The sequence below is a fragment of the Tetrao urogallus genome (genome assembly GCF_951394365.1).
Source record: "Tetrao urogallus genome assembly, chromosome: 11".
Lineage (NCBI taxonomy): Eukaryota > Metazoa > Chordata > Aves > Galliformes > Phasianidae > Tetrao > Tetrao urogallus.
In genome coordinates, this window is record NC_136824.1 from 172,036 (window position 1) to 181,804 (window position 9,769).

Here is a 9,769-nt window from a genome sequence, read left to right on the forward strand (position 1 = left end):
CATCCAGTTGGGTATTAAAATCAGCAGCCTTTTAAAGAAATAACACAAAAGCACAGGAGAAGTTTCTAATACATATGGAAAGATAACTAATCCTACATTCAGTAACTACGCCATCTTAAGGTGTTACACATTCTCTCTGCAAGCTAAACTGCTACACATAATTACACAAACAGAAGAGCATCATTAATGTACAAACATGACTTCCGGGAAAAGGGAAGCTCCTGTAAGTCATCTCAGTAGGGAAGCCCAATACAGAAGCACAGAGGTCGACTCAATTACATTTTTGCAACAACCACAAAAAATTATGACCAAAAAGATATTTACATGAACACTCACATGAGAGAACACTGGTTGTGATGGTATAGGTAAAGATTCAGGAAAGAAGGCTGGGGCAGTCTGGGACACCGGAGTTGAAGCCTGTGGCAAAACAGGAGGCCCTGGTGGAATAACCATCTCCACTAGCTCATCTCTCTTCTGCTCCTCCTGCATCAGTCTCTTTTCCTTCTGTCCCTTCTGCACCAGCTCTCTTCCTTCAGCAGCGGTAGAGACATCCACATGTTCATCTAGTTTTAAAGAACAGAAAAATTACTAGCAGATGCCTGTGTTCTACCCAGTTTCCAACATTACTGTTAAAAGACTTATTTTAGCAGCCTATGCAACATTCTCACACTTCAATGGGTGAACTTTATTCATCTCAACATAAATAATTTGCAAAGATGGGGAAATCAACAAAACTATCTGTAGCACTATAGCGTATGGAAAGTACAGCAACAATACCACGATGGCAAAGTCTTTGGCCGCAGCAAATAAGGACAAGCCCAAATGTAGCAGCCACGGACACAAATGTAGGAAAGAAGCTGCTTACCTTCAGAAGGCCTCTGGTAGGCAGGGATCTCCAGAGAGATGCCCTCACCTCCATTGCCAACCCTTAAACGATTTCTGGGAAGGGATGGGTCCTGGCTCCAGCCCTTCCTGTCACTCAGTGCAATGCATTACACACACCTGAGCTCCCCTGAGGTGGCCCTGCCTTCCCACCAGTTGCTCCATCACTGCTTCAGGCTGCGACTTAGCATTTCTGCTACACTATCCTTAATTGCAAGGGAGAGGAGGGAGAAGAAAGTGTTTTGTTAAGAGTTCAACTAACTATCTTGCTACCTAAGGTCCAAAACTTCTACAATTAGAAACAAGCATCTGAGGTTTATGTAAAGCGTTTTTCTGAGGACTTTTTTCTTTTTGGAACTTCTATTAAAATGCAACCATACTCAAATCCCACTAACTAAACATATATTCTAAAGGTACTTCAGATTCTGTGCAGCAAATGAGATGGAACTCTCACAGAAACGAATAGGAATTATCTGGACATTAGGAAGTATTACTTTTCAGAAAGGGTGGTCAGGCACTGGAATGGACTGCCAAGGGAGGTGGTGGAGTCACCGAGCCTGGGGGTGTTCAAGGAAAGACTGGATGTTGTGTTGAGGGACATGGTTTAGTGGGAGCTATTGGGAATAGGTGAACGGTTGGACTGGATGATCTCTTAGGTCTTTTCCAACCTTGGTGATTCTATGATTCTAATTTTCCATAATACTGAAAGTCTGTGGGGATATGTTAACCCTGATAGCGAACAGGTAACATGTAAGAGCCAAGATATTACAGAGAACAAGCTGTCTTGGCAAAACCTTCTAGAATACATGCATACAAAACATACAAAAAACTCTCAAGTACTGAAAAGGTCATTTCAGGCAAGAGGCTCTCTTCCATCTTTCTTACTGCTCTAACAGCGTGTGTTTAAGACTGACACCTACCTATCTATACGCAAAGAATGGCTTGCCCCAAGAAAGGAGGCCAATGGCAAGCAGCAATCTGTATTCCATATGAAGCATTCCTCATCCTTCATAATGAAAGAGAATTAGCCAGCAAAATTAATTTTATTGTGATAGCTATGCAACAAATAGACAGGTTATCAGGAGTCACAATTACAGGTCTCCCCAAATCTAGTCCTTCAAGCATCCTCAATCCTGCTTTATACTTTAAGAGCAATCTGAACAAGTCCTGAAAAGGCCGCATGCCCAAACTAAACTACAGAGCAAAGAAACAACAGCAGGTGAGCATACAGGAAAAATTACCTTCTGATTGGTCCTGTTCAGTAGGACTGCCAGGGATGAGAGCATTGGATGCTAGGCCAACAGGAGAAGGAACAACTACACCTGGAGAGCCACTGCAGACCAAGAAAAGGCAACAAGGACAAGGAAATACATCACTAGAAAATGTATTAACTTCTCCCCAAATACAACTCTACCTTGCCACAATACAAGTCCTATCACAAGAGAAAAGTACCAGGGGTATAGCAATTGGACAGATCAATACAATGGGAAAGGCGTTACAACACAGATGTTATGATGGAAGGACTGGCACAATTCTATGGTGCCATAAAGGAAGGGAAGAAGATTGCTCACCTGCATCAGAAGATTCCAGGTTCACAGGGAAAAGCTTCACCAAGGAGGGATCTCCAGAAAGAGATCCTTCCACAGCGGCAGCCAGCCCTTAAATGAGCTCTAAGGGAGGTGCAGCCAGGCTGCACCCCTTCCTGTCCCACAGCTGAACTGCCTTCACCTGTGCTCCCAGGGCTGACCGGTCCTTTCCCCAGGTGCTCAATCAGTGGGTCAGCTGTGACTCAGCAGTTCCCATACACAGGGGTTTACTAGCAACAGACCTGAGAAACAATCATTGGCTACACAGGCACAATGATTTCATTTTACTGGAAAATAAAGCCACACTCCCCCTTTGTAGAAGAAATTTTACACTTAAACTGCACTTGGTTCAAACTCTGACCACAAAAAATATGATTAGAAAGTCACCTGACAATGCATACTTAATGGAAAATTAGGGAGACTGTAGTCTCCTCCTCACTGCCTGCAACAGCACTGGTTATCAAACAGACCACAACCTGGTCATCTAACCCATCTGTTCTGAAAGCATGTTTTTTGCTCTTCACATTGTGCAGTAGGAAACATTTGCAGATAATTGCTACAGTATATATAGTCCACTTAGAAATAAACAATGCAGTAACTGAGAAAGCAAAAGTGTCAAGGACACAGTTTTAAGATATGAAAAACAAAAGCATACATTGATAATAACGTGGTTGACAGGGAAACTGCAAAATGAGCACCCGCATGTGGCAGGGGAGTAGAGAGAAAGGGAAATTATTCATGCTTTATTGTTAGTGGGTAGGCAGAGGAGATGTGAACACTCTAAACATGAAGCAGAAAGTTCTGGCCAGTCTTCTCAAAATAAAATAAAAATAAAAATAAGTCAGCAATTCAGGTTCAAAGGTCAAAGAAACCTTGCCAGAACACAATCTGAACTGCTGTCTGTTTTGACTACTTTCACCTAAGAAAATACACATACTTGGAAAGGAAACAGACAACAGAGCTAGCAGGAACTGTTAGAACATCATATCCAGTATCCTTATATACAAAAAAAAAAAAAAAAAAGTCATCACAATAGGGCAAGTCAAAGAAAGAACTCTCAGCAGACAGCTGGTGCTGGAATGGAGCTGACATGCCCAGCAGGAGTCTCTCAGGCAAAAGCCAGTTAAGTGAAGAGCTCTTTTCAAAAATTAGCCCAGGGTTACAAGCTAGAAACTGCAACTTCATTCCCTATTCAGCTGTATATAGCCTTTCAACATCAAACATAACCAGGGACACTCTAGAAGCAACATGTGAACTCTCACCCCGAATTACATATGCAGTTCTACACAGAAGTCCCATATATCACACACACGATCAAAGGAAAATATCTGAGTCATAACAACAGAATTACATTATCATTCTTTATAGAAGAAGTGGAGCCTTTAAATAACACTACATGAAAATACAAACAAATCAGTACTCTCCATAAGGCTTCCTATTTGAAGCATCCCTTACCTAGCAGAAGGAAAGCCTGCCTCATGCACATATGGACACTTTCTGACAGAAGGATGCTAGGAGACTAATAAAGCACATGCAAACATCCTCTCCTTTAGAGATTGAAACAAAACATTTTAGAATTCCTATTTAACTGTGTGGATGTTCCAAATCGGGAGCTACAAACACAAACAGGTGACATGGTGCCCAAACTAAGGGCCATGGTTGTACAAATTAAGGTAAATGAAGTGATGGGAAAGGTACAGAAACTACTGTAATACAGCATGGTTATCATTTTGTAGCTTTGTTCTTGTTTTCTTTGTTTGCTTTTGCTGTTTTGTTTGTTTTTGTTTTGTTTTTGTTTCTGCTTACGTGGAACAGCTCTCCTGCGCAAGGGATCCCTGTCCAGAGAGCTGCAGGAGGTGCAGACTGCGGGCAGGGGTACATGCCAGAGAACTTCCCTCTTCCACTCTGGTTACAAGACAGTCACTCCCTGCAGCAACTTCAAAGAAAAGGAAATAAGATTAGAAATTTGTCCAGCAATGTTAATTATTGCTTATCAGAAAGCTACAGCTCGTCCTTGTCTACCTGAGGTTGAATTCACACTGAACTGGATGAAGGACAGCATGTGAAAGTTCAGCATGTGAAATGTGAGCAAGATATATGTCAGATGATAAAGGCAGCTTCTAACTAGAGAATAGATTTTTTTTTTTTTAATCAGATCAGACTACACACATCTTCATACCTGAGAATTTTAGAAGAAAGATCCACAGTGGCTCCAACATTACCTCCATAGATTCAAAGACAGCACAGACTCAGTTTGCTTAAGCTATTATTGAACCTCCCAGGCACAGAGGATTTATACAGGATTATACCAGTACCAACACAGTTGTTCACAAACTAAAACTAGAGCATAAACTGAGACTGCACTTAGGTGCCAGAGCACATGAAGGGAAAAGCAAAAACACAGGGTGAAGGAACTGGAAAAAAAGAGGCTTTGAGGAATAATGGAAGGAATGGAGGTTTGGTCTGGAGAAAAGCAGGCTGAGGGGAGACCTCATTGCTCTGTGCAACTGAAAGGAGGTTATAGCAAGGAGTGTGCTGGCCTCTTTGCTAGGTGACAAGTGATCAGACACAAGGAAACAGCCTTAAGTTGCACTGAGGAGAGTTAGATGAGGTATTTTGGAGAGGGTGGTCAAGCACTGGAATAAGATGCCCAGGGAAGTGGGGGAGACCCCATTTCTGGACGTATTTAAAAAACATGCAGATATGGTAACAGGGGACATGGTTTAGTCAATGCTTTACCCAGGTTACTCCGTGTGAGACATTTTAAGAAAAGTTAACTGAAAAATAGTCACAGTATTCACACTCTAAAGCATTACATGTCTGAAAAGACCTAGCAAGAATAATTATGATTATCTCTGGGATGGTCATTCTTGCTTTGACTGTCTGTTGTTACCTGTCACATTATTTTCAGGAAACATCTCTTCCTGAGTCGACAAGATATCCGACTCCTCGTGACCTGGGTCAGCGCATTTCTCAGTTTTAGGCGAATCAGAGACAGGCATCGCTTTCCTGGAGTGTTCTTCTGCATCCAGCGGTGTTCTGGAAAACAACACAGTCCCTGACCCAAGAAACTCAATGCATCAACTGCAATTGGCATAGGTGAAAGCTATTCAACAGTGCACAGCAAGAAAATGAATAAGCAGGCAGCTCTCTCACTTGACAAAAACCATCTTCATCCTTCACAAATCAAATTTCCAGAAACGTTTTCTAATTTCCTACCACTGTAAGTGCTGCTTGAACACAGTGCAGATTGTTCTACTGACTTTAATTCTATGAATTGAGTTTCAACTTCTTTCTTACTATTTTGTGGCAGAATGCAACAATAGAATAACACCTTGTTCACCTTGTATCTGGCACAGAATATAAATAGCTTCCAGCAAAATGAACATTTACATTTAAAAATAATTGAAAATATGAAGTTTATCGTAGTAAATACTCAACAGTATCCTGGAAACCACCACTTAGCCTCTAGATTTCTCCTGAGTCTAATGTCCATATGGTAATAATTAAGGTTTTGAATTTTTATGACTGAAACTTCTTTTTAAGACATATTTCAGTTGTTCACAAGAAAGATTTCAGTATATTATTTAAATTAAGCCCATGCACACTGCCTTCAAAAATAAACTTTTTGACTATTTTACCCTTTAAATGCCTTCAGATGGCCCTCCAAAGCAGAATGTGTTTCTATGCTGGTGACAGTTTCCCTGCTTTTCACATTCAGTTCTAGAAAGGTGGAGAAAAACAACAACACTTGTCACTCAGGTCATCTAGATTAACATACAAAGACAAGCACAGATAGCTCTGTAAGTTACATATATATCAAGATAAGCTTTACATAAAAAGCATTAATACTGATCTATTAAGGATAACAGATTATATTTTTTTTATACGATGAAATTAGGTTTTTACCAGGGACACAATTCAGTATCTGAAAGTTCTGAAAATAAACCGGGAAAGAGAGGTTCAAGAACCAATGATGACACTTGGATAGCAATAAGGAAACATGAAACTAGCCCAAAGTAAAGACAAGGCAAAATACTATTCAGCTCTGAACTGCAAACTCACTGTTGCACACTACTAATACCATATTTCCTGTCACAGACACATAATAGTCTAAATTGAGGAGAAAAAAAATGACAGAGCAACAAAGAGACAAAAAATTTTCACATACCATCCTTAATATCATTCTTCACAGTTCTGGCAGAAGAAAAGACAGCAGCTCCAGAGTGAAGCTGATTCCTAACACCTTCATCAGATGTGACATCACTCTCCAGGTCCTGGCTCTGCGAGAGCTCCAGAACTCCAAACTGCAGCTGCGATGTTCCTGTATCTAATACAAAACACCCATTACTAGTATACACATAAACGAAATAATCGCAAGAGCAAGGGACACACTGAGGGAAAAGACAAATTGAGGAGACTGCAAAAACCCTGAATAAATTAAGATATTCTCATCTCAGCTGTACTAATTAAAGCAATATGGAACAGCACAGTGACCAAATAGCACAGTGACCATGTCCATTACACCCAAAGCCAGTGCTAAGCAGTAAGGCATTGCATGATACCATTAAATACTACTATACATTTGATGATCACAAACTGAAAACAATCCTGCACTTTTGAGGACAATCACGATGCCAGTTGTAATACAAAAGAAAACACAACAATGACAAGAACCCAGGCTGCAATGAGAGAGAATTCACTCAAATACAACAGCCACGGGCACAGAAATGAAGGAAAGAAGCTGCTTACCTTCAGAAGGCCTCTGGTAGGCAGGGATCTTGAACAAGATGCCCTCACCTCCATTGCCAACCCTTAAATGAGAGCTGGGAAGGGGTGGATCCTGCTCCAGCCCTTCCTGTCACTCAGTGCAATGCATTACATGCACCTGAGCTCCGCTGGGGTGGCCCTGCCTTCCCACCAGCTGCCCCATTACTGCTTCAAGCTGTGACTTAGCATTGCCACTATACTAGTTCTTTGCTCCTCCATAAAAACAACTGACCTCCCAGTGGTCAGCATACACCTCCTATACCACCTTTTGTCTGCAGGGTCCCTAATTACAACCTTAGGGAACTGTCATAGATTTTCAAGCATCAAATTATAAAGAGCAACGTCAGCAAGAAGGAAAGCTAATTCCTGACATTCTACCATCAGAGTGGCCATCCCCGACGGGACAACGGAGATGCGTAACTGACATCGCCAAGTTACCTTCCGCGTACGGCGAGGCAGGACAGTCCTCATCATCCCCTTCGCATCTTCCTGCGGCCTTCCCGCGGGCACTGCAACACAAACACCCGTTCACATCGCTCAGGTCTCCCCGCACGCCGCCCTCCGACGGTGCTCCGCGTCCCACGAGGCCGCCTGGCGGCTACAGCCGGAGCTGCCGCCCCGGGCCCACCAAGGGGCACCGCCCGGAGCCACCATACGCGGCGCACGACAGGAGTCTCAAGGGGCGAGAAAGCGCCGGGAGACGGAGACCGGGGCCCGATTTCCACGCTCACCTGCTGTCCGGGCCGGGCGGCGGCGTCTCCTCGGCGGCGCTCTCCATCGGCCCCGCGAGCACCGCGCCGTCAGCGCGGCCGCGCGCTCCGCTCTCAGCTGCGGGCCGCTCCCGGGCCGCCCCGCGGACGATCTCCTGTAACACACAGCCGCGCGTCAGAGACGGTCGGGCCCGAGCCCGGCCCCCGCCCCGCGCGGGGCGCTCACCAGCACGGGGCTCCGCCGCAGCGGCAGCCGGCGAGCCAGCGCGCCAAGGCGGGCCCGCTCTGCGTCCCGCTCCGGGCCGGCGCCCTCGGGCTGCGAGTCCTCCACGATCAGACGCGGCGTTCCCTGCTGCGAAAGCCCGGGGTCCAGCGGGCTGCCGACGGGCTCCATGCACGGCGCCGCGAGGGCCGGGAACGCCCCTACCCTACGGCCCTCCGCCGCCGCGCGCCGCACTTCCCGCGGCCGCCATCTTGCAGCGCGCGGATTGGAGCCGCGGTTACTGGGGAGATGCGGGCGCCGCTCAAAAGCGTGGCGGCAGCGCGCATGCGCAGGAACGCCCCGCGGGAGGAACGGGGCTCAGCGCGTGGGCTTCCTTTACGCTTACTCTCAAAATTAAATAGAACTGTAAACATCCCACAACGTTTAGCAAAACAAAGTACAGCTGCCTTGTACGCACGAGCATTTCGCTCATGGTTTGCTGCCTTTTTTTTTTTTTTTTTAAACTTCTGTGGTACTCCGGTACTGATTTTTGCCGGGCTCGTTGTTTCCAAGCTTGCCGTTGTCTTCCCTTTAAGTTCGTTATAAATAAGCTCATTTCCGTATAAATATATTACACAACTATCTCATCGCATATCTTCTGCGTTTCTATCCTTCCAGCAGCTATGTTCTAACTAGCTGCTTCTAGAGAGCACAGCTCTTCATTACTGCACCAGGGAGCGCCTTCGTTCGAGCGCCTCTTCAACACAGAGCTCATAGCAACAAAGGAGGAAGGGAACAATCGCAAGTCACAACAGCGGTCCGTGCGTCTGCCCGTGCGTGATTTGTCTTCAAGAAGAAAAAGGAAAAAAGTGGATCTTGAGCAGCAGACTTCAATAAAATGAAACTGGTGGATAAGACTTTATGCCACAGAAGCATTTACACGGAAATGGCAGTGTCATTAAAGGCACAAGTGCAAGCTATGATAATGCAAAGAAAGGATAGAAATGCTATCAGAAACCACAATTTAATTCAGGTGTGATGTGAAAACATGGGGGAAAAAAAAAAATCATTTCTCCATTCTCTAAAGGATCAGTATTAAAGAATGGCAGCAGCATACATGGTAAAAAACAGCTAAGGCGGAAAGATGGAAACATTCAGAGATACCAAACAACCAGAAAATGGTTCTACAGACACCAGCAGGAAAGCAACAACCAAAAGAACTGTTTTTCTGCTCTCCTGAATGGACACTGCTGGGTGGTTCACATCAAAGGAGGCTGAAGCATTTCCTGCTCATCTCTGAGGTTAACAGAGCACAAAAGCAACTCAGTTAAAAACAATAAGAGACAAGACTTCACCCTTGAAACCCGGCTAAAACTTATTAAAGAGTACTTATATGAGCCAAGTACTTTAAAATCTGTTGAGTTTTCATCCTGAATTACGTTGTCTCGGCAGTTACTTCCCAGAACTCAGAGGATAATGCAGTAACTGAAGGCTAGGGGTAGGCAGACACACCAGTCTCTCAAAATTCCTTTCCAATCTCTGAAAATTTTGGTAAGAAACCATCAAACGAATTACTGTTTTCTACATAGTAGGTAACAAGGAGACAAATTGCAGCCAAC

The 9,769-nt window shown here is 44.3% G+C and overlaps 1 protein-coding gene across 1 annotated transcript in view; it reads right to left on the reverse strand.

Annotated features, from left to right (window-relative positions):
• Positions 1 to 8,342, reverse strand: part of TP53BP1 (tumor protein p53 binding protein 1) — a gene marked incomplete at both ends in the record, with an annotated part of 31,291 nt that extends 22,949 nt beyond the window's left edge. Inside the window, 9 exons of the mRNA XM_079540877.1 lie at positions 337 to 563; positions 2,124 to 2,215; positions 4,275 to 4,395; positions 5,362 to 5,507; positions 6,110 to 6,191; positions 6,640 to 6,798; positions 7,677 to 7,747; positions 7,970 to 8,103; positions 8,175 to 8,342. Of these exons, the coding sequence (XP_079397003.1) occupies positions 337 to 563; positions 2,124 to 2,215; positions 4,275 to 4,395; positions 5,362 to 5,507; positions 6,110 to 6,191; positions 6,640 to 6,798; positions 7,677 to 7,747; positions 7,970 to 8,103; positions 8,175 to 8,342 (1,200 nt within the window). The remainder of the gene's footprint in view (positions 1 to 336; positions 564 to 2,123; positions 2,216 to 4,274; positions 4,396 to 5,361; positions 5,508 to 6,109; positions 6,192 to 6,639; positions 6,799 to 7,676; positions 7,748 to 7,969; positions 8,104 to 8,174) is intronic.
• Between the last annotated feature and the right edge of the window lie 1,427 nt (positions 8,343 to 9,769).